The sequence below is a fragment of the Pelobates fuscus genome, chromosome 9, assembly GCF_036172605.1.
Source record: "Pelobates fuscus isolate aPelFus1 chromosome 9, aPelFus1.pri, whole genome shotgun sequence".
Classification (NCBI taxonomy): domain Eukaryota; kingdom Metazoa; phylum Chordata; class Amphibia; order Anura; family Pelobatidae; genus Pelobates; species Pelobates fuscus.
In genome coordinates this window covers 50,377,481-50,401,829 of record NC_086325.1, presented here as the reverse complement: position 1 = coordinate 50,401,829, position 24,349 = coordinate 50,377,481, and the positions used below count along the sequence as shown (strand labels likewise).

Sequence of the window (24,349 nt, the reverse complement as noted above, 5' to 3'; positions counted from 1 at the left end):
TGTGCCGAGCATCCATACCAGATAAAGCACATTGTTGCCTGCATGCATAATACTTCTGAGAATTAATATATGTGTCCTCCCCTTATTTGCTGAGTAAATGGCAGTTATGCCATGAGCCCTGGGTAATGTCACCTGCTTTATTTACTACTTGGCATTTCTGTTTGCTATCTTTTTGAGTATACCTTGGTTCAGAGGATACATACCTAGTTTTCTGATAGAAAGATGTGCAGATTCTTCCATGCATTTTCTATTCCAGCCTATCGTGGCCACAAAGTATAAACACTATTACATGTGGAAGAGTTGCTAGCCTGTCCATATTTTTTTATTGAATTTAACCGTTTAGTTCTAAATTTTCGCGTTCACTTTTCAATTTTATACAGTTCATTGTATTAGTGAATAAAGGCTATCCCACTGTGATCATTGATCGTTAGAGGAAGTTGTCCATCGATTGCAGTCCTGTCCCTGTTGGTTTCTTGTAATTTGACTTTACTTGTATGTTTTTCTGGTTATGGTATCCCTGACTTAAGCTTGTTCCTTCAATGTGTTGATGTTCCGTACCTGTAGCCTTCGCTGCATTTTAAATTCATTTTTATCCTTGCAGTTGTTTTTCAACTAGCGGCAGGCAGCTATAATATGATACTATCCTTCCTTATCTTACTAGATAAATATGTCAGACATGTTTTTAGGATCTTAAGGAATCCTGGTTGTTCTCATTTGTTAGATTACAAAATATATTCTGAAGTTCAGCCTGATGTTCTTACTTGTCCTGGGTGAACACCGATCTGATGGTGGCTTGGTATGTGTTCCACAACCTGCTTTTTTAACCAACGTTGTTCCAACAACCACTCCTCCTACTGTTGGTTGAACCTTTTCAATTCATGGTTGTCCAGTATTTTATTCTGGTGCCTGAAATGAATGCAGCTCCTTCTTTGGAGACACCTACTGGCATGACCTTTACATTTCTTCAGAATATACCTCATTAGGAGGGACAGTTCACTTTTTGGGTCCAAACCCCTCTGTCCCTTTGTACTCTTGGGTCTTGTTCTAAATCTGTTAACCAGTAATTGCTCTTTGTGATGATGTTCTTAGAATACTTCCAGAATAAACCGTATTTGTGTGTGTGTACTGTTGAGCGTCACCTACATATCTCAAGTGGGACTTTGACAAGTCCATATTGGGCACAGAGACGCGATAAATCATGTCTCCACAATAATCCCAGAGTTCCTATTTTGACAAGCAAATGAGAACAAAAAGGCATTATATTTTCACCTTGTTATACCCGTCTGTTCTCATTTACATGTCAAGCTAGGAACTCTGGGAAAGTTGTGGCAATAGGAACTCTGGGAAAGTTGTGGCAATAGGCAAAAGTAGAACTTTAGAAATGTAGGTGATGCACAACAATAATTATATACATATGTGTGTGTATATAAGTCTGCTGTCATATAGGTGTAGCGTTACTTACCTTATCCAGGGGCCGGCTGCCGTCCTCTCTTCGAGCCGCGCGCGGTCCTGCTGCTGCACGAGCCGCGCGCGGCTCATCCGACGGTTGCAACAGGAAGGCGGGCAGTGACCGCGAGAAGCGGTCACGTGTCCCGCCTGAATCTAAGAGCGTGCCGTGGGTCTCGGGCGCGCTCTTAAAGAAACAGTGGGAGCCTAAATTGGCAAAAGGCTCCCATTGGCCCCTGTCATGCCACACTCCCCATACACTTACCTTTTGGGGGTGTGGATATGACAGGAGCCAATCACATTAATTTAGAAGGTACTTATACTCACCTTTTTCCCTTAGTCCTTGCCCTATCGTGGTTTCTGTTGCAGTTCCCTTTAGCGCTTGTCGTGTTCAGTTGTGTTCCTTCGTATTGACCTTGGATTTGTTTCTGACTACATTATCTCTTTATCCTTATCTGTTCTGTTTGCCGGCTTGCTGTTTACTGTGTACCAGACCCCGGCTAGTCCTAGTTTACGCTGTCTCTCTGTGCCCTTGACCTCGGATCGTTCCTGACTCTGTCTCCTCTCATATACGTCGAGTCCGGTAGACGTATCTCTCCTCTGTGTTGTCTTTTGTTAAGTTGAATCCTGCGAGTTGGGGTATATTTTCGTTATAATAGGAGACAGCAGACCTACTGGACCATGTTAACAAATAATATTGCAGTATATGGACTGTAAGTATATTCTTTAATAATAAACGCACACCTGCAGTTGTTTACGTGAAATGCCGTTTTCTCACCTGATCTATATTGCAGCCATAAATTTAAAAGTTGACAGTCTTGTGATACTCGCATACCTGTAAAACAGCAAGATTTGGCATTACGCCCACGATTAAATAGAGCACGTTTTTATCTCATTGAAACAAGTTAGAAGCAGGATAAATTACTATTACTGACTTAATTATTTTCATACTTTGTGCTCTGAGCCCAGTTGTACGTAAATGTATCGACCGTATTCTCTTGTGGTCCGTTGACTCTAATTGGTGTTCTGAGAGCAGAAGAATTGTCGTTTTAACTCCTGTGCAATCAGGTTAAATAGAACAAGGTAATTTGAGAGCCTGAGCCAGTTCTATGTGCAGTAAAATAACTTTTCAATTTCAGAAGATGAGGGCTCTATACAATGTAGTCTGAGATTTAAAGCCAGAAGAATGTGATTGCAAAGCTCTCTGACTCTCCTTGGGTTTCAGATTTATGTTAATGTTCTTGTTTTGTTGGTTGCAGTAATATACTGGGAGTCTATTCTCTAAACCGTGAATTAATCAGATTGTGCTAAATTTAGGCCAAATACGTTGCTTTTACATTATTTTCTAGTTGACCTATTTTGTCCTATAATTTGTAGATTTGACTTTTAATTCAAACTGAATAATCTCTTGGGGATTAAATCGATCCATCAGGCTTTATACGTAAAATAAAACTTCATCCACTATAACTACTACAACCTCTTGTAATGGTGCAAGGAGGTTATGGATGCAGTACTTCCTTGAGAATTTCCCACACCCAAAGCCCACCCCATTTGCTGGGGACTTTCAAATGACATAGTGTTACTTTTCTTATAATTTATCCAAAATATATACCAAGTGCGCAGGATTCATCTATGCTGAGTCGGTATTAACACTGCCAAGAATTGACAGTGGCTCCTAGATTGTCATTTCAGGCCGAAGGGAGATAGCTTAGCGGACAAGGGGACATGTATGGATGTGTGTGATTGGTTGTTTTGTATGTGTGGGGGAGTGGTTTGTAAGATGAGTGGGTGGTGTCTAGACTCACTGACCTAGGAGACATTTTAGGTTTCTGGCCAGTAACGACTTACTTACCTATTTGGAGGGGCCACATAGCCCAGAGGCGGCTAGTTGTTGGTATTAAAGGTTAAGCTGAACTGGTTGGACAAGGGGGGAAGTGAGATCCTGGTGGGGGTTTTGAGCATATGTATTTGGTTGGTTTGAGATTGGCAAGGACGTTTAACTAAAGTTAATTAAAGTTTAATTAAGGTCATTTTGTATGACACTACGTGTTATTTATTGTTGCTGTTATATGTAATGAAGAGTTATACGTTTATTATAAAAGAAGGATGTGTTATACAGTATTTATATGTTTAATAAATGCTGTGGTCTGTTTCATCCACAAATACTGTAAAATAAAGGTGTTCGCCCGCAGCGAAGAAAATTCTTCACGAAAACATTCTCATTAGAATTCGTGAACGTTTTGTCAATAAAGTTTGTTTCACAAGTGCAGCCCTTTAAGTGTGTCTGTTTGCTGTGATGTCGTTCAGAGCAGTTGCCATTTTCTTTTGGCTGGGACCCTCCCACTGAGTGCCCACTCAAACTAGACATCATTAAACTTGTCCCAATTTAGAACACATGGTTTAATTTAATTAATCGAAATTGCAGAAAAGCTCAGTGTGGACCCTTTCCTGGTTTTGACAGGAAAATTTCAGACGAGCACACACATATTATATTAGTGTTCTTGTTTAGTATTTACAAAGTACCACTTGAGGAGTACGGCATAGACTTGACAGCACAAACAAAATACAAGAGTCTTTTTGTGAACTAAAATCTAGTAGAGACGATACTTTAATACAAAGTGCCTTACAAGATGACCTGTTAGCTAACAATCTAAAGACTATAACGGGAAGATGGCTAGGTGAGTATTAAAGCATCTCTGTCACCTTCTGGGGCCTGTGCATATTTTGGAAAGAACCCCAATGGTGACTTTGCCGCTTGCAGTAAGGTAAGTTTTCACTCCCTGGAGCTGTTACAAATGTGGCTGCCAACTCCCTGGAGCTGCTGGCCCGTGATCTGCCAGGAGCTGACTTCTGTACTGTACTCTTGTGCATACGCTAGAGTACAACACTGATATCTATGGAGGATCTTATGGGATCCTCCATAGACAAAGCCTTTTTTTTCCCCTCTGCTGTTACTTGTTAAAGTACCCTGGAAATTGGGTGTGACAGGTTTAAAGGAACACTAAAGGAACCCAGACCACTTCATCGCAATGATAAGTAAAATCCTTTTTTCATTTTATTTTAATTTAAGGGCCCAGACATTTAACTAGTTTATAAATACATGTTTGTATTCTTAATGCTATACTGCTCCTTTAATTTGTTGCTGGGTATCAGAGAGATAGGGTATATGTTTGATATGTTTAGATTTTGCATAACAAATTTGGCGGAAAAATAAAAATTTAGAAAAGTTATATTCATCACAGTAAAATGTTGAATTTTTTTGTTGTTAATAGGTTAATCTTTATTTTCTTTTCAGATTTTTCCATAGTGGGTTTCCGCAATGGCGGTTACTGTGGTATACGATAAATCTGAAACCATGGAATTAAATGCCACTCATCGTCTTTACCTGAAGCCAAGGGCAAGATTGGTGATCACGGTGACCCTTCCGGAGGAAAAAGACCCCTGCCGACCAATATCAAACTGGGAAGTTGTAGAGCAGCTCAAGAATCTGATAGAACCGGACCATTTTAGTTATATTAAGGTTACAAAAAGCACCAAAGGGTTCATTCGATTTGAAAGTGAAGTTGACACTAAACGTTTGGCTCAGGTGTTCATAGAGAAACTAAATGGACAGAAAGTACAAATAAGCAGCTTTGATGAGCCTCTGTGTGTCGAGATTTCTGAACTACTCAATGACTTTCCAGCAGCCCATGGGTTACAAAACCTACTAAGAGAAAGCAATAAAGAAGAGGAGGAGATCACGGAGGACGAAAGTCCACCACCATGTATCCACGTGGGAGGCTTACCCAGTAAATGGTTTTCTATGTGGGGCTCAACTGTTGAAAAACCAAGTGAAGATATTGTAAAAGGTGTTTTTGAAAAATATGGACCTCTTGCACATATAGATATACCCATGCTGGATCCATACCGAGAAGAGGCGGTTGGGATCTTTAATCATTCGAATCCAGGTGGTCTCCAGACCTTTGATGCTTTTATCCAGTATGAAGATAAAGTAAGCTGTATAGACGCCATGCAGTCTCTTGAAGGAATGAAGCTTATGTTTGCAGGAGAGGATGGGAAATCTCTTTCATGTGATATAAAGGTAAACCAAAGTTGTTCAAATCAGTTTGTACAACTTTCTGCTGCAGTCTATCACAGCTTGATAAATTATTCTGCCGCAAAGCCTGGGTAAATACCATGCTTTAGGCAGGAAGGAGAACTCAAGGTCATCCTAGAGTTAGATGTTTCACTGAATTGGCTAAAAGATGGATTTCAGACACAGGCACCAACTTAATTTTGTAAGGGTTTCTATTAAAGGGTTATTCCAACCACTTTTGAAATGGTTGTGGTGGTAGGAGTCTTTTAATGCAGCTTTTCTACTTGAAGAGCTGCAAATCAAGAGATATTTGCATTAGTTACACTTCCGCCAACTTGACTTGGGCAGTCTGGAATTCTGTTTTGGACTCCCAATTGTCAATTCTGTGCAAAAATAATGTCTGTTGTCAGCAGGTGTATAGAAGACGCATGTGTCCCCCCTACCTCTCTCCGTACCTCTTTATGTTCAGCCCTCCCCAACTCCCTATACAATTAATATTGCTTAGTTTAAATAAAAAAAAAAAAAAAAAAGTCCTTCCTTTTTCCCTCTCCTCACCGGCTCAAAGCCTGTGCATGCACTCTGACCAATAAAAGGCTTCTCTATGAGATTTCTCTATGAGAAGTCTTTGATTGCACAGCATAAGACCCTTGGCGACTTCGTAGGGGCGGGAAGAGCTGGAACTTGACCTGGCGGTGGATTTTAGGTAAGTGTTTTGCTCTATTTAAAGGGAGACCTAATGAGTAATGCACAGTAGGGCTTGCTGCATTAAATAAAAGCATTCATTAAAAACAGTAAGTAACACTTTAAGCTTAGCTTTCATTGCACAAAGTCTTCTAACACCCTAACTTTCAGCAAGTTTTTTTTTTTTTTTTTTCCCAATATAATTTTTATTTCACATTTTTATCACAAAGTTTAAAAACAAAAAAAACAAAGACCAATACAAAGTCAATTAATTTGGGCACATGCTATTAGAGAACAGAGACTCATTTCCTGCTGATATCTACTTCAATTATATTAATTCATTATATTGTATATAGAACATTTTATTCTTCTCTCTTTATCTTTCTTCTCTCTTCTCTCTCCTTCCTGTTCTTTTCTCCTTCTTGATACGTATGCTTGAACGTCACAAAGTATAGTATTCATGGCGTTAAAGGTATCAAAAAGTCACTGCTAGCATGCGTAGCATTTAATCTGTCCAGATCTTGCCGATATTGGTACCATACTACAGTAAATAACAACAACAAAAAAAGAAAAATGGATCTTGATCAAAGGAAGCTAAGAGGGAAGGGCGGGGGGGAGACTGTGTGCATTCTCTAAACTTCCCTTGGATTCATGTACTCTATTATACCGTGTTTATTGATTCCTCCCAAAAACCATTGTATCTTAGTTTTTTGTTATTACTTGTCGGAATATATTTTTCTATGTTTATTTGATGGTTTAACCCCTTAAGGACACATGACATGTGTGACATGTCATGATTCCTTTTTATTCCAGAAGTTTGGTCCTTAAGGGGTTAATTGATGTCTAATCAGACACCAGTCAGGTATGAACGAACTTTTCCAATTCCTAGCTATGCTAAGCTTAACAGCTGTCAACACATGGAGTAGCAAGGTCAAAGCTTTTTTTTAACATTAGGTATATTAATACGTAAGAGCATCAATTCTGGTTTTAGGGGTATTGTGTTCTTCAAGATTTTTTTTTTTCCCCCCACATCTTGTCATAATTCTTTAATGGTCGGACATTCCCACCATACAGGGGCGGACTGAGAACCTTCAGGGCCCCCGGGCAAAATAAATCAAGGGCCCCCTTACAGGCCCCACCCATACTCCGCAGCAAGCGCCACCCATGTCCCGCCTCCATGCACCGCCTCTAGCCACACCCTACACAATCTTTAGACACAAGGAACAAAAGTGCAATAATCCCTTCAAGGCCCCAGTAGAGACTACAATTGAGGGCTAATGGGCCATGGAGGGGGGTCTTTCTAGCAGAGGCTATCTCAGTGTCCTTTAGAGAGTGTGTTAGAAAGAATCCCCTCCAGGCCCTATTAGAGACTACAATGGAGTCTAACAGGCTTGGAAGGGGGTCTTTCTAACAGAGGCCATCTCAGTGTCCCTGATGGAAACAGTCGCCTCCAGGCCCCAGTAGAGACTACAATTGAGGGCTAATGGGCCATGGAGGGGGGGGGGGAGCATTCTAGCAGAGGCTATCTCAGTGTCCTTTAGAGAGTGTGTTAGAAAGAATTTCCTCCAGGTCCCATTAGAGACTACAATGGAGTCTAATGGGGCCTGGAGGGGGGTCTCTCCAACACTCTGGTTCCTATTCACAATATAGCAACACAACATAGCTGATACCTAGGCCAAGTTGGCTCCTCTTACCTTAATTACTGTTGCTGGCTGGCAGTCTGTGGGCTTGCTGGAAGGCTGTGGGCTTACTGGCTGCGGCTGGCAGGCTGTGGGCTTGCTGGCAGGCTGTGGGCTTGCTGGCTACTGCCGGCAGGCTGTGGGCTTGCTGGCTGCGGCTGGCAGGCTGTGGGCTTGCTGGAAGGCTGTGGGCTTACTGGCTGCGGCTGGCAGGCTGTGGGCTTGCTGGAAGGCTGTGGGCTTACTGGCTGCGGCTGGCAGGCTGTGGGCTTGCTGGCTGCGGCTGTCAGGCTGTGGGCTTGCTGGCTGCGGCTGGCAGGCTGTGGCTTGCTGGCTGGCAGGCTGTGGCTTGCTGGCTGCGGTTGGCAGGCTGTGGGGTTGCTGGCTTTAAGCCTAACTGGTGGCCTGTAGGCTGGCTGGCTGTCTACTGGCCAGCCTGTGGGCTGGCTGGCCTGTGGGTTGGCTGGCTTGCTGGCTACTGGGGCACTCGTAGATTATTTAAAGAAATAATCCATGCACAATAACCACTACTACTCTGTGTAGTCGTTATGGTGCCAGGAGGGCCGGGCCCCCCTCCCAGAGTAAGTAGTCAAACCGTTTAAGAACAGTTTGACAACTTACCTGGGGTCTGCTGGGATATGAGGCTGTAGTAGGGTATAGGAGCAGTGGTGCAATGTGTAAGGGGTGCAGTCTGTGTGAAAGGTTCAGTGTGTGTGAGGGGGTGTAGTGTGTGAATGTGTAGGGTGTGTGGGGCAATGTGTGTACGAGGGGGCTGTGTATGTGTGTGGCAATGTTAGTATGGGGGGCTGTGTGTGTATGGGTGGGCAGTGTATGTGTGTGTGTGTGTGTGAGGCAATGTGTGTAAATGTGTATGGTGTGTGTGGGGGCAGTGTGTGTGTATGGGGGGCAGTGTGTGAATGTGTATGGTGTGGGGGCAGTGTGTTTATGGGGCGAAAGTTCACTCTCACCACTGCGACCACCAGGAATACCTGGTGGTCACAGTGTTGAGAGTGAACTCTAGCCCGTAGCTCCAGGGCTAGAGTTTACTCTTGCAAGAGCCGTAACGTTGCCTTGGTAACCGCGGCAACGATCTGTGCTCGCGCAAGAAGGACCCAGAGGAGCTGCAGGCTGAGCTCCCGGGTCCTCTCTTCCTCCCTCCCCTGCCGGCTGCCCGCACGGTGCCTGCGGACAGGGGAGGGGGCAATTGCCCTCCTCTTACTCCCCCCTCCCCCTCTTCTTACCCCCCTCCCCCTCTTCTTACCCCCTTCTTACTCCCACTCTCTTCTTACCCCCATTCTTACTCTCCCCTCTTCTTACTCCCCCCCTCCCCCTCTCCTTACTCCCCCTTCTTACTCTCCCCATCTTCTTACTCTCCCTCCCCCTCTTCTTACTCCCACCTCTTCTTACTCCTCCCTCTTCTTACTCCTCCCTCTTCTTACCCCCTCCCCCCTCTTCTTACCCCCTCCCCGCTCTTCTTACCCCCCTCCCCCCTCTTCTTACTCCCCCTTCCTCTTTTTACTCCCCCCTCCCCTCTTCTTACCCCCTTTACTCCCCCCCTCTCTTCTTAATCTCCCCTCTTCTTACCCCCTCCCCCCTCTTCTTACTCTCCCCTCCCCCTCTTCTTACTCCCCCCTTCCTCTTTTACTCCCCCTCCCCCTCTTCTTACTCCCCCCTCCCTTCTTACCCCCTCTCTCTCTTCTTACCCCCTCTCTCTCTTCTTACCCCCCTCTCTTCTTACCCCCTCCCTCTCTCTTCTTACCCCCTCCCTCTCTCTTTTTACCCCCCCTACTCCCCTCTCTCTTTTTACCTCCCTCCCTCTCTCTTTTAACCTCCCCTCTCTCTTTTAACCTCCCCTCCCTCTCTCTTTTAACCTCCCCTCCCTCTCTCTTTTAACCCCCCTCCCTCTCTCTTTTAAACCCCCCTCCCTCCCTCTTTTAAACCCCCCTCCCTCTCTTTTAACCCCCCCTCCTTCTCTCTTTTAACCCCCCTCCCTCTCTCTTTTTACCCCCTCCCCTCTCTATTTTTACCCCCCCTCTCTCTTTTAACCCCCCCTCCCTCTCTCTTTTAACCCCCCCTCCCTCTCTCTTTTAACCCCCCCCCCTCCCTCTCTCTTTTAACCCCCCCCCCTCCCTCTCCCCTCCCTCCCTCTCCCCTCCCTCCCTCTCTCTTTTTACCCCCTCGTAGCGTGGCCGAGAGGCTCTGCGTCCGCGGTGCCGACCGGATTGATAGGAAGGTGCACACACACTGAGTGTGCACCTTCCTGTCAGTCCGGCCGGGTACAGGAAACAGAAACTCCTGTTCCGCGCGGAACAGGAGTTTCTGTTTCCTGTACCCGGCCGGACTGACAGGAAGGTGCACACTCAGTGTGTGTGCACCTTCCTATAACTCCGGCCGGCACCGCGGACGCAGAGCCTCTCGGCCACGCTACGGGGAGGGGAGGTGAGAAGCTGCAGCCGCCTGAGCGCTCTTAAGAGAGCGCTCAGGCGTCTGCAGCATTTAAAGGGGCGGCCGGGCCCCCTGATGGCGGGCCCCCCTCCCGGCCGGGCCCTCGGACCATGTCCGAAGTGCCCGACCGGTCAGTCCGCCCCTGCCACCATATGTGTAAAATATCTGCCTCTTTTGTCCCGCATCTCCAACAATCAAAAGATTGAGTAGGGAATATTTTGTTTATCCATTTGGGGACGAAGTACCACCTGTTTAGGATCTTATAATGCAGCTCATTCAGGTTCAAATGGTGTAGGTTTTTTCTAAGCATCTGAATTGAGCTGCACTAGTCTCTAAAAGAGATTTGTATATCTAAATCTCTATTCCATATCAATATTGCTGGTGGGTAGTATTTCTTTTCCATATTATATAATAAAAGATTTGCTTTGGAAAGTAGTTGTCGGGATCCTTATCAGTACTGCTTCATCAGTGCTCCTTCCAAGAGGGGATTGATTCACTAAAGTCTTCTTTTTCCTAAAACCTTGTTGTTTCGTTCTGTTCTATTCTTTTATACTTGTCCCTCTATATTCTTTTTTTTTTTTTTTGTATCCTTAACATGGTGGGTGCCCAGGGGTCCCGTATTTATGGGAGTGGTGAATATTGTTGAATATGTATTCCAGTGTATAAGTGTTTCTGTTGTGAGAGGCTGAGACGTCAATGCGCTTCATAGTTTTGGTGTCGGTTAGGTGCTCATCGGGTGTTTTTCGGCGATGAGTGTTTATGGTGGATGGTATATCGAACGTCATGTGTGAACGGTCGAGTTGCTAGTGCCTAGACAATTACAGCATTCTGTGGTCGGTCAGTAGGGGGGGGGGCAGGAAAGGTAGGGGGCAGGAGGAGGGAGGGAGTGGTGGGGGGGAAGAGAGTGGGGTGAGGATGAGGGTAAAGGGGGGTGGGCCCGCCCATTCGTTCGGTTCTCCGTGCTCGGGGGGTGTGCTGGGTTCCAGCGGATGGGGGTTTGTTATTCTGGTTGCAGTGTTCATGTCTGTAGCTGTGTTTGCGTGTTTCCTCCTGTCCGTGCGGATTGCTCTGCCACGTAGATCAGCCACGGTCACCACCTGTCTGTGTGTTTCTCTTCGGTTCCCAGGAGGGATGCCTGTATCGATTCCGCCGTGTATATTTCCTAAATTCTTTCCAGCCATAGCCCTGTTGTTGGGATTGCGTTCTGCTTCCAATACAGCGGGATCAGGGCTTTGGCTGCTTTTAGGAGGTGTTGGAGGATTGATTTCCTGTAGGTTCCGATGGGGACTGGCGTGGAGTGTAGTAGGGACAGTTCCTTGTCGAAGTTCCCTTCGTCTCCAAGTATCTCCTTGGTTTTTTGTTGTATCGCGTTCCAGAATGGTGTGATGTGTGGGCAGTCCCACCAGATGTGTATCAGCGTTCCTGGGTTCGTGCCACACCTCCAACACGTGTCGGGCACCTCTGGGAATATTCTATGTAAGTTATCTGGCGTCTTGTACCAGAATGCCAGCAGTTTGTAGTTGGTCTCTTGATATTTGGAGCTAGAAGAGCATTTATGATGTAGAATTAGTATTTTTTCCCATTGGGAATCGCTGAATGTTTTGGCGAGCATCTGTTCCCATCTACATCTGTAGGTGTTTTTGGTTTCGAGGTGTTCCACCAGGAGGTGCTGGTATAGGAAGGAGATGGCCTTGTCCAGGGAGGTTTTGTTATCGCAGAGGCTCTGGAACCATGTTAGGTCTCGGTGTATAGCATCTCTATTCGGAAGTGATCAATAGAAGTTGCGTGTATCGAAGCATTTGTTGACTTGTTGGTGGGCGGCCTTCGGTCATTTCCCGTAGTGGTTTTAAATCTGTGTTTAGTAGTGTTTTGTGTATGGGGAGGGTATCTCCCTCACCTATGAAGGCCCAGCTTTGTGGTGGCGCTCCTCCCCCTATCCTGGGGTTCATTAGGGAATTTTAACCTTTTCTTTAGATAAGATCTGACTTTTAGATAATCAAAAAAGTCTTATTCGAAAATTGTGTCATTTTAAGATCGTCAAATGTTCTTTTTTTTCCTGCAGAAATTAAATCCGCAACTGTTTTAATACCTTTTACAGACCAAGAATATAAATTAATATCTGGTAATAAATCATTTTGTAATTCTATTCTAAGAGATGGGGCAAAAATATTATTTTATATCTAACTTCCGTTTAATTTCATACCAGTTTTTTAAGATGTGATTTAAAGCGAAGTTTACATTATAAAAATGCAATTTTCTGAATTCTTGGTCAGAAAACCAGAAAGTTGCAGAAATATTTTTAAACGTTTCTATTCTCTTAGTTTCTAGTTTATACCAACTTTCTTCTTGGGGTGATTCTTGGAAGGTACGTATTGCGTGTGTTAAGTGAATGGCCTGGACCAATCTTATAGTGGATGGAATCCCTAATCCTCCTTGTTCTATTTTCTTAGACAACATTTTAGAGCTAATCCTAGGTCTTTTCTTTGACCAAATAAACTTTGTGAATGAAGCTTGTAATAGATTAATCCAATTTATGGGAATATTGCTTGGAATTAGACTCAATATATATGTTAGCTTTGGTAAAACATAAGTCTTGATGGTATTAATCTTACCCCACCATGATATATTTATTTATTTTTGCCCATGTTTTTAACTTTATATTGATTTCTCTAATCAATGGGAGCAAATTCATTTCCATCCAATTTTGTGGATTTGCTGACATTTTTAGACCTAGATAAGAAAAGTGTTCATTTGCCCAGAGAAATTAAAAGTTAGTCATAATCTCTGTTTTCATTTGAGGTGTTCTTAAAAAAGAAAGAAAGGGCCATTGTCTTAGAGATGTTTAATTTATAATTTGAGAAACGACTATATATCCGTATTACTTTCATTAGCTCATTAATTGAGTTTACAGGGTCTTCCATGACGATGAGTACATCATCTGCATATAGTTTTATTTTTATCTCCGTATGGTCATTAAAACCTTTTATTTTGTTATTTCTTATCTCCATTGCCAATACTTCAATAGTCATAACATATAAAAGCAGAGAAAGTGGACAGCCTTGTCTGGTGCCATTTTTAAATTTAAATCAATTAGAAAGGATACCCTGACCTATTACTTTACCCTGTAGGATTCGAATATAGAGCCATATGGCCTGATAAATACTTCCTGACAAGCCAAAAGCCTTTAGAGTGTTTGATAAGAATTACCAGCTGACCCTGTCAAAGGCTTTCTCTGCATCCAATGACAGGACCAGCATCGGAACCCTTCTTAGCTTAGCAATCTCAAAAACATTGGATAATGTTCGTATATGATTTGCCAATGCCCTTCCTGGAATAAATCCTACCTGATCTATATGGATTAGCTTAGATATAACAGAACTTAATCTGTGCACCATAATACCTGCATAAAGTTTTAGGTCTTCATTCAAAAGAGAGATGGGTCTATAGCTCTTAACATCATGGGGATCTTTCTCTTGCAACTTTCAGCAAGTTTTGTTTATGATTTCTAGTGCATTAGGTCACACAAACTATTTTTTTTTTCATAATTAGCATTTGTTCTATTGTTACCGATGCCTTTTAGTACTAAAAAACAAACAAAAATAAAACAAGCACAAAATGACTATTAAAGAAATAAAACAGGCAAACAAAAGAAAACCGCCTGGGACCAGTGAAAACTTAAATAGGAATCTCACTATTGTCCTGGACGGTCAGCACCAGGCCCAGCTGCTCTTAGCCAACCTTGCAGTTTGTTTATTTATATTACTGCAAGTTTTTAAATTTTTAGATGGACTAATACAGACCACATCTGAGGCATGAGTTAAATTGTTACATATGAATACATTTTATTCTTAGAAGTACTCTTGGGCCTTGTATGCCTTTAATTACATTTGATGGTTCCTACATTAAAGTTTATTCAACTTTTTTTTTTTTAAATTTGTAATTGTCATTATTTTTATAAGGTGACTCTGGATGATACTGACCACTTTAGTGAAGAGGCAATAAACAGGAGAAATGCTGAACGAGTTAAACTGCAAGAGCTAGAACAGCAGAGAAAACAGGAAAAGCAAGACGACGAAGTGAAGAGGTAAGAGACATTTAAAGAAGGTAAAGATATGGTTTGTTGTAGTTTGCAGTATGTACGCATGCATGCACACATCAGTCACCGTGTGTCATATTGAAAAGACCATCTGTGCACATTAACGTTACATCTGTGGCACTTCAGGAAACCCACATTAGTGTAGTGTGATCAGAGAAAGGAACATGTGTCCTAGTACGAAGGTCTAACTAGGAAAAACTGTGCCCCGGTTTAAAATTAAAAGAAGGGGCCCCTTGTCACTCCCCCTAAGAAATACACCTGAGTATGATATGTGTGTTGGCTGAGCGTGATGTGTGTGTGGATTTGGTTGAGTGTAATTTTGTTTGTGGGGTTGGCTGGATATAATTGTATGTGATGGCTGGTTGTGTGTATGTGTTATAGTTTGTGTATGTGATGGCTGGTTGAATGTGATTGTGTGTGTGTGTGTGTGTGTTTGGTTGAATGTGATTGAATGTGAGTGCTGGCCGAGTGATTGTGTCGATTTCTCCAAGTGTCATTTATTGTCAATTTGGTGAGTTTTGGTAAGTTTTATTGTGTGTAGAGTACTCTAGGTATGAGGGTTCTTTTTGTGGCATTATCATTAAGAATATTTTTTACCACAATCCGGGATATCGTTTTACAGAGAGGGAGTAAAATCCTTAGTGGTCCCTGTGGTGCTGCCCACTTTGGTAGTTGTGTAGTGTGGGAGCATTCGTATTTAAAAGCGCTACACTTCTAAATCTTATATTTAGTATATTGCCAAGATGGGCTCCCTCCTGACCTTTCCCCCTTTTTATGCCCTACTCACAATAGCAACCTTTTTAGCCCTGGTAGTTCTGACACATGGACGATGGAAGACTTTTTGCAAATCCAGAATTCGGTTCAGTTATCATTCAGTAATCTATTGCAGGTTCATCAGCGCTTTTGAGGTCACCATATACAAAATGTCAAACAGATTTTCAAGTAATGGCTTCAAGTAACTAGCTGCAGTTTGCATGATTGGATTCTTGGATTATTACCACATTGGGGAGATTCAAAATAGACCCGAGAATGGTCTGCCTGTGGACATATAATGCACTCACCTTGAATGAGGAGCAAGTCATGGGAACAAATTTCAACTGGGTAGAAGGTCGTTTTAAGGAACACTATAGTGTCTGAAATACAAAAATGTATTCCTCACACTATAGTGTTCAAATAACTATTTAAGTCCCTAAATAATGAACCAATGTCAGGATATCAAAGACAAACCTAGGCAGGTGACAACACGAACAACTATTTGAATAAGCCCTTTTCAATACAGAAACCATGCAAAAGTGTTGTGATACAAATGGCACTCTCCCATAACCTGTCAATCATGTCTTAGCATTCAGGGCTACGCCGGCAGGTTAGCATGTGTGCCGAGAATTGATTGACTAGGGGAAACAACACCTTTGCAATTTTGTGCTCTAGCAGCGATAAATTTCCCTCAAGCTGGCGAGTCAAATGTAGGATTACAGTGAGCGACGTCATTCCATTTAGGCACCAATATGCCGGCAATTACTTGAGTAGATGTTATCTTTTGTAATGACAGCTTCAATTTAAGGTGTTTGAGTGGAAAGACCGAGAAGTGAAGGTGAATGCTTGGAGGGTGTCTAGTGGAGCTACAGGCATACCCCACTTTTAAGTACACAATGGGACCAGAGCATGTATGTAAAACGAAAATGTACTTAAAGTGAAGCAATACCTTTTTTTTACTTCCCAATGCATGTACTGCATTGTAATAGTAATTTACAGGCATAACAGATACTGCAACTGCAGATTTTCAGTGATTTTATTACCAGTGATTTATTTAGAGATTTCCAATGGGCTTTTATTCAGTTAAAACAAACAGTAAAAAGAAAATCTCATTCCAGATTGTACCATTTATCTTTGAATCCTCTTTGAACTTTGAATCCTCAGAATTGTGGCGAATGCAGCTAAGCTGCTAAGTCATAGTTATAGAAAATGGCAGGGTAAACCCTTTCACTGAATGGCGCAGATTGCAGAATATGAACAATGTATGGGCAGAAAAAAATGCATATGTTCAGCTAGGAGTAGGCGTTACAAATTTGAGATGATTAACCTGTGCCATGTCAGAAGGTGTGAAAAGTTCTTGCCCCAAAGACCCTGAACTGAGCTGATCTGGGCGAGAATGGAACCTTCCATTTACTGTTAACTCGCAAACAGAAGAGGCGCGGGAATGTCTTTAAGTATACCTTTAAGTATACTCGCGAGTGTATGTAAAGTGAGTGTATGTAAAGCGGGGTATGCCTGTATATTACATACTTGTTGGACAGTCCATAAAATGACTTTCATTATCTTAGCTTCACTCCATCAACATATACCAGTGTAACTGAGCACATACCCATTACCAGCTCAGTGGCTGTTGGAACATATTCCTGTCCTTGGTGATCACCAGAATTACCTGCCATGGTTTTAAAGTTCTATCCAGACCGAGCCGCACCATTCCAGTACTGGGAGACACTCTATTGAAAGACATATATTTGAGTCAGTTCAAGAAAACGTCTTCTCTTTATTAAACAGAACAATGGTTTTATAATAACACGCAATAAAGGGGAGTATAGGGGAGTATCGTTAATTACCAATCAAATATTGACAACTATTAACTAACAGAATGGACAAATCGTGCATACATCATGGTATGGGCATGTAACAAGTCATTGATACAAAACGTATCTAGGGGGCATTACTGGGTGGGATCCTTTGAGAATAGGAGAGTATAGGGGTAGGGTCTTCTTAGAATAGCAGAGCACAGAGATGGTCGTGTGCCAAGACTATGTATGTGATGTTCTGGCATGGTCAGGTGCAAAACTACATATGTGACGTCCTTGCAATGTACAAGGCTTTTAGTCTTAAAGCGGCACTGTCATGCCGAATTCCGTTTTTTTTTTTAACCCCCTCCCGCCTCAACTACATCCAATCGACCCCCTAGTCACCCCCAAATGCCCCTATGCCCCCCACATTACCTATTTTTTATTCTTTATTTTCTGCCCCGATCTATATTCAGGGCGCCGCCATCTTTGTGTGGGTAGGTGAAGTCCCTGTGGGACACGTCATCTACCCACACTAGATAGCCCTGAGATTCCCGCACATGCCCAGTGAAACATCTGGACATGCGAACGGGAATTTCACCTATTCATTCATTCATCAGACAGACGAATGAATGAATAGAAAAAATCAGACGAACAAACTAACACTGTGTATCAGTGTTCGTTTGTTTGTTCGGTTTATTACAAGGAGGGAGCTACCGGCGTGCAGCTCCCTCCTTGCAATATGTAAAGACAGAAGCGGCAGGGAGCAGTGCTCCCCACCACTTCATAAGCCCCCCAGGTCCCCTCCTCACTCTATGGGGGTCAATATGACCCCCATAATAGCACAAGGGAGATTAAAATCTCCCCAATGCCCCTACTCGCTATACCGCGAGTAGGGGCATGTCCACTAAACAGTGAGCAGCCTGTGGCTGCTCACTGTAAAAAAAAAAATAAAAAAAAAAAGGGGTAATAAGGGGGGGGGGGACGGGGGACCTACTGTCCTCCCCCACCCCTGGACGGCGGGTGGGGGCCATAATGGGAATGAGGGGGGACCTACTGTCCTCCCCTCAGGCCCCCACCCCTGGGCGGCGGGTGGGGGCCATAATAGTAATAAGGGGGGGGGGGGGACCTACTGTCCTCCACCCCCCGGCCCCCACCCCTGGGCGGCGGGTCGGGGCCATAATATTAATAGGTGGGGGGGGGGAGACCTACTGTCCTCCCCCCCCGGCCCCCACCCCTGGGCGGCGGGTGGGGGCCATAATAGTAATAAGGGGGGGGGACCTACTGTCCTCCCCCCCCCCCGGCCCCCACCCCTGGGCGGCGGGTGGGGGCCATAATAGTAGTGGGGGGACCTACTGTCCTCCCCCCCGGCCCCCACCCCTGGGCGGCGGGTGGGGGCCATAATAGTAATAAGGGGGGGGGACCTACTGTCCTCCAGCCCCCGGCCCCCACCCCTGGGCGGCGGGTGGGGGCCCTAATGGTAAAAGGGGGGGGACCTACTGTCCTCCCCCCCCGGCCCCCACCCCTGGGCGGCGGGTGGGGGCCATAACAATAATTGGGGGGGGGGGGACCTACTGTCCTCCCCCCGCCCCCACCCCTGGGCGGCGGGTGGGGGCACTTAGTAAATTCCCCCCCCCCCCATCAAGGTGACTAGGGGTGCCCAAGCCCCTAGTCACCCACCCCCCACCCAAATAAAAAATGCCCCTACCTACCCCCCTCACCCTAAAAAATAGTGAGGGGGGAATAAAATTGCTAACCTGTAAAGTAAAATTAAACTTACCATTCGACGTCTTCTTTTTTCTAAAATCTTCATTTTCAGCCCCAAAAAAGGCCAAATAAAAAACCATCATAGCCGTCGAACTAAAAATAAAATAAAAAACCCGAGCGCAAAAAAAAAACCCGACGAAAAAGAAAAAACCCGAGCGCACAAAAAAATTATCCATCTTCACCCATGGAGGGCTCCGCGCAGACTGAGCTCCGCAGGGCGGGGCAAGGCTTATAAAGCCTTGCCCCGCCCTGCAATTAGCCTAAGAACACTCTGATTGGTGGGTTTAAGCCAATCAGAGTGCTCTTTGTCATTTTACAAGCGTGGGAAAGTTCTTTGGAATTTTCCCACGCTTGTAAAATGACACAGAGCACTGTGATTGGATGGATTTCAAGCCATCCAATCACAGTGCTCTGTGTCATTTTACAAGCGTGGGAAAATTCCAAAGAACTTTCCCACGCTTGTAAAATGACACAGAGCACTGTGATTGGATGGCTTGAAATCCATCCAATCACAGTGCTCTGTGTCATTTTACAAGTGTGGGAAAATTCCAAAGAACTTTCCTACGCTTGTAAAATGACACAGAGCACTGTGATTGGATGGATTTCAAGCCATCCAATCACAGTGCTCTGTGTCATTTTACAAGCGTGGGAAAATTCCAAAGAACTTTCCCACGCTTGTAAAATGACACAGAGCACTGTGATTGGATGGATTTCAAGCCATCCAATCACAGTGCTCTGTCATTTTACAAGCGTGGGAAAATTCCAAAGAACTTTCCCACGCTTGTAAAATTACAAAGAGCACTCTGATTGGCTTAAACCCACCAATCAGAGTGTTCTTAGGCTAATTGCAGGGCGGGGCAAGGCTTTATAAGCCTTGCCCCGCCCTGCGGAGCTCAGTCTGCGCGGAGCCCTCCATGGGTGAAGATGGATTATTTTTATGTGCGCTCGGGTTTTTTCTTTTTCGTCGGGTTTTTTTTTTTTTGCGCTCGGGTTTTTTATTTTATTTTTAGTTCGACGGCTTTTGATGGTTTTTTATTTGGCCTTTTTTGGGGCTGAAAAATGAAGATTTTAGAAAAAAGAAGACGTCGAATGGTAAGTTTAATTTTACTTTACAGGTTAGCAATTTTATTCCCCCCTCACTATTTTTTAGGGTGAGGGGGGTAGGTAGGGGCATTTTTTATTTGGGTGGGGGGTGGGTGACTAGGGGCTTGGGCACCCCTAGTCACCTTGATGGGGGGGGGGGGGAATTTACTTAGTGCCCCCACCCGCCGCCCAGGGGTGGGGGCCGGGGGGGGGCAGTAGCCCCCCCCCTCCTTATTACTATGATGGCCCCCACCCGCCGCCCAGGGGTGGGGGCCGGGGGGGGGGGGGGGAGGACAGTAGGTCCCCCCCCCCCTACTACTATTATGGCCCCCACCCGCCGCCCAGGGGTGGGGGCCGGGGGGGGGGAGGACAGTAGGTTCCCCCCCCCCCCCCCTCTTATTACCATTATGGCCCCCACCCGCCGGCCAGGGGTGGGGGCCGGGGGGGAGGACAGTAGGTCCCCCCCCCGTACTACAATTATGGCCCCCACCCGCCGCCCAGGGGTGGGGGCCGGGGGGGGGGGAGGACAGTAGGTCCCCCCCTCTTATTACCATTATGGCCCCCACCCGCCGCCCAGGGGTGGGGGCCGGGGGGGGGGGGGGGGGACAGTAGGTCCCCCCCCCCCCCCTCATTATCTTTATGGCCCCCACCCACCGCTCAGGGGTGGGGGCCGGGGGGGGGGGGGGACAATAGGTCTCCCTCCCTTATTTTACTTTACAGCCCCCACCCGTCGTTTAGGGGTGGGGGGCAATATTTTTTTTTTTTTTTTTTTTTTTTACAGTGAGCAGCCACAGGCTGCTCACTGCTTACTAGACATGCCCCTACTCGCGGTATAGCGAGTAGGGGCATATTATTTACTATTCATTTTTACTTGGTATTAGTAAAGTTGGCTGAAAGACCAGTTTAGGTCTTTCAGCCTTTTAGTAGATAGCTCCCTGATACCGTGGGAATTAGGGAGTTATCTACTAAGCGGCTGCAAGATGCAGCCACAGCAATGAATAGGATCGGGGTTTCATTCATCAGAATGAAATTCCGATCCGAACAAAGTACCGAATTGCATCCTAACACCAATGGAGAAACTCTTCTCATTCTGTTAGGATGCAATTCGGCAGTTTTGCCGGCGTTCTGTCTAAGTGACAGGACTTTCGGCAATACTGACAGGAAGCATTGTGGGAACTGGGAGGAAAGCTAGGGATCATGGGAAAATTGCTCTGACCAGCGGAAATGAAGCACACTTTGCTCCTCCGCTGGTCAGAGCTGGTCAAGCGGAGGAATCCTCCATAAGACAGAGTCCCTACTTTGTCTTATGATTTTAAAGAAAACTAAAGAAGACAGGAAGAAAAGAATAACAGATCCTGAGAGAGGGGGGGAAGAGGAAGAGATTGAGGAAAGGTAAGTTCAGCATGACAGTGCCGCTTTAAGATTCAGCCGAGTAGAACTCTACCCTATCAGTGACTTTTTGTAATTGTTAAAGGAAAACTAGGATGTATCATGTTTCTATTTATTTTTTTTGTTTTGAATATTTTTATTTTTTTTCTCATAGAAAAAGAAAAGCCTTAGAACAAAAATATAGAGCCAGGAGAAGACGCACAAAGTTGAAACGAAAACTTCAGAAACATAAAAGCTATAAAGAATGCACTGTAGAAAACAATAACATTTCCACTGACGTGGTGGAAGACACGCAAGAATGGGAGGATCGGAAAATGCTCCTAGCTCAAAGACGTGTTGAATCAATCAAGCTTCTCTCGTTACTATTGGACAAAGTCACTGTAAGTAGTTTAATGTTAAACTAGTGCTTGGAATAACGAATAAGTGTCAAAGCATTAGATATTGTAGAGCAAGTGAGACAGTTATTTTATCTACCTGTCTATAGATCATATGAACCCATAAAGCAGTGATTACTAACTTAAAATGTCCCGTTCTCTTTTAACATCTTTCAGCAATGTCACCATTCTGGTTGGAATGAATACACTTCGCACTCAGCTTCTCATTGGTGAATCCATTTATTCAACCAAATTGGTGGATCGAGCAACATTTCCGCTTTGCAAGTGTCTTTCTAAAACCTGGCTTGACAAAGGCTTGTGCAGTGCATAAACATTGCTGGTACCACCTGCCTTGGCTTGGTTGAATAAATTTCACCGCTGAGTACAGAGTGTATTAATTTCTGCTACATTTGATGGGACTTAAGAAACATGAGCTCTAACTCGAGCATCACAAAATAAAGTGAGTTCCTTGACACAAATTGCATTTTTACCAACGTGGTTGGAACACTTTGCTGTTATTCATTTACTTCTTTTTTCATTAGCATTTTTATTTTATTAGTTTAGTAATTGCCTAGCGTATAAATCTTAACTTAAACAATGACATGGGATATTTACTGAAATAATAACACATAGCTAGAAATGTAGAAATCACCTCCCTCAGCAGGTGATTGGTCCAGACTAAAGTTTTATTAAACCCGGTCATGTCTTGATTACCTACTTTACCAGGAGTTTTGAATCTGTCCTAGGAATCTATGTATGTTGGAATGTATGTTTGCTTTGTAGTTTGTTACATTAAGATGTCTTTCTTTCACACAATGTATTTTTTGTTTTGTACCTGAAGGACCTGGTACCATTCAGGAGACTCAATGAAGAGCCCATGGATTGTGATGTTACAGAAGAATGCAGTGAATACTCTATGCCTTCTTGTTCCATTAAAACCAAAACTCTATCTCCAACAGAGGAGAGTAGTACCCAACATGAGTCAGAGACTGAAGAAGAGATGGAACGTAGTATGTCCAAGTCCTACTTGCATAGATTATATAAACCTCAGATAAAACGGAAAAAAAAATTGCTCTCTCTTAAAAATAACTGGAATTGTGACATCGACTATTGCACTACTCAAGAACAGTTGGAAGGTGGTGAAGGAGAATGTTTTGACCACCAACTGTCCAAGATTCCCTGCACTGTTTTGAATGAAAGCTGCTACAAAAGACTAAAAGTTTATGAAACAGATGAATTTATTAATTACTTGTTAAATTATTACCACTGCCCAGAGTATGCAAGGTTGTTCCTGGAAACAGGTGACAGTGAAAATAAGTCTTGCTGCCAGCGAGTCGTTCTTTGCAATGGGGATAGCTTTAAAATTAAACTCAAGAACACAAATGGTCATTTTGCAGAGATGGAAAATTTGTCAGAGACCGACTCACCAACAGAAACCCTTGATACATGGAAGAAAACTATTCCAAAATCAGAAAAACATTTACAAGAGACATCTAACCATCACACATTCTCCAACAAATTCCAGGAGAATTTGATGGAAAGTGAAAACGAGCAACCATTGTTGACTTCAAGAACTTGCCGGAAAAAGAACTGTGAGAAAGATGATCCAGGAACTTGGAAGGATGGTGAGGATACTGAAAGCTCTGGATCAGTTCATGAACTTAAAGACGTACTAGAGGAAATAAGCAGTACCTCTGAATACTTCAGCGAGGAACTAAGTGATGGAAAAGAAAGGCCAGTTAATAATCGTAAAATTCCAAGGAAACCGAGAAATGTTGCGCGTGTGAAAAAAGTAAAACCCTGCTGCTTTTCTGATCATGATAGGATGTGCTGCCACAAAGATATACTGGGACACTTTCTACAGTCTTACTCCGTACGCAAGGGTCTCAAAAAGCATTCACGATGTAAACGGGCACGGCTATGCCGAAAACACTTCCATCCTGTATATGATACAGAGACAACCGAGTCTGATACAGAGGTAGACACCGAAGATGGATTATTACGGAAACGAAAGAAGTTAAAGAAAAAGATGCACAAACACCGCTTGATGGAAGATGAAAGTCGCCGTAAAGATAGCTCAGTGACCGAAACTAGCTTGAGTGATTCGTGGGGGGATCAACACAATGAGAGAGTTAAACATATACCCAAGAGAGTGAGCCATAATGCAGCCCATCACCGAAAATCAAAGCGGCAGCCTGATCAGTGGGGATACTACTGTCAAGGAGATGTTTTGTCATCTTCTGGGGAAGATGAAGCCTCTTCCCGTGGGCAAGAGGAGTCATCTTCTGAGCAAGGTGAATCCTCATTGGATTATAAAAAACCTCAGAGGAGGTACATTCCCAGACCTACTCAACAAACGAGAAAAGTTGCCCAACATGGCATACGTGGTAAAGGCACGTTTAATGATTATTTGGATTGGGAACAACATTTTTATTGGGGATAGATTTGTTGAACATGTGAAGTGGAAATCTTTTAGATGTATTATATGGTACAGAGAGAGTATGAGCGTAAGGATTTTGTTAAAACCGTTTTGTTATGAACTCCTGTTAAGTGCCTTTCTGTGAAGCATATTTGCAGTAAAATTTGTTACCGAGTAAATAGTATGCTTTACCACCAAAAATGTTTTGTGTTTGTGTTTTATGTTTACAGTAATACTGATTTTAGAATATGTATGTTGTATGCGTTTTGTAGGTGAGAAGTAAGGGGTTAGTTTAATCAACTCTGGAAAAAATATGTGAACAGAAATTTGAAGGGCAATATTTTGG

General features: G+C 43.9%; 1 protein-coding gene across 3 annotated transcripts in view; it reads left to right on the top strand.

Moving 5' to 3' along the window:
• LOC134572769 (A-kinase anchor protein 17B-like) overlaps positions 1-24,349 on the top strand; it is a 34,367-nt gene extending 10,018 nt beyond the window's left edge. For 2 of the 3 annotated variants that reach the window (XM_063431951.1, XM_063431948.1), the window contains exons 2-5: positions 4,754-5,527; positions 14,286-14,410; positions 21,365-21,590; positions 22,426-24,349. In XM_063431951.1, the coding sequence (XP_063288021.1) occupies positions 4,766-5,527; positions 14,286-14,410; positions 21,365-21,590; positions 22,426-24,027 (2,715 nt within the window). In that variant the 5' untranslated portion in view covers positions 4,754-4,765 and the 3' untranslated portion in view covers positions 24,028-24,349. Of the gene's footprint in view, positions 1-4,741; positions 5,528-14,285; positions 14,411-21,364; positions 21,591-22,425 lie in introns of all 3 variants that reach the window. The other variant, XM_063431947.1, reaches the window with a different exon arrangement.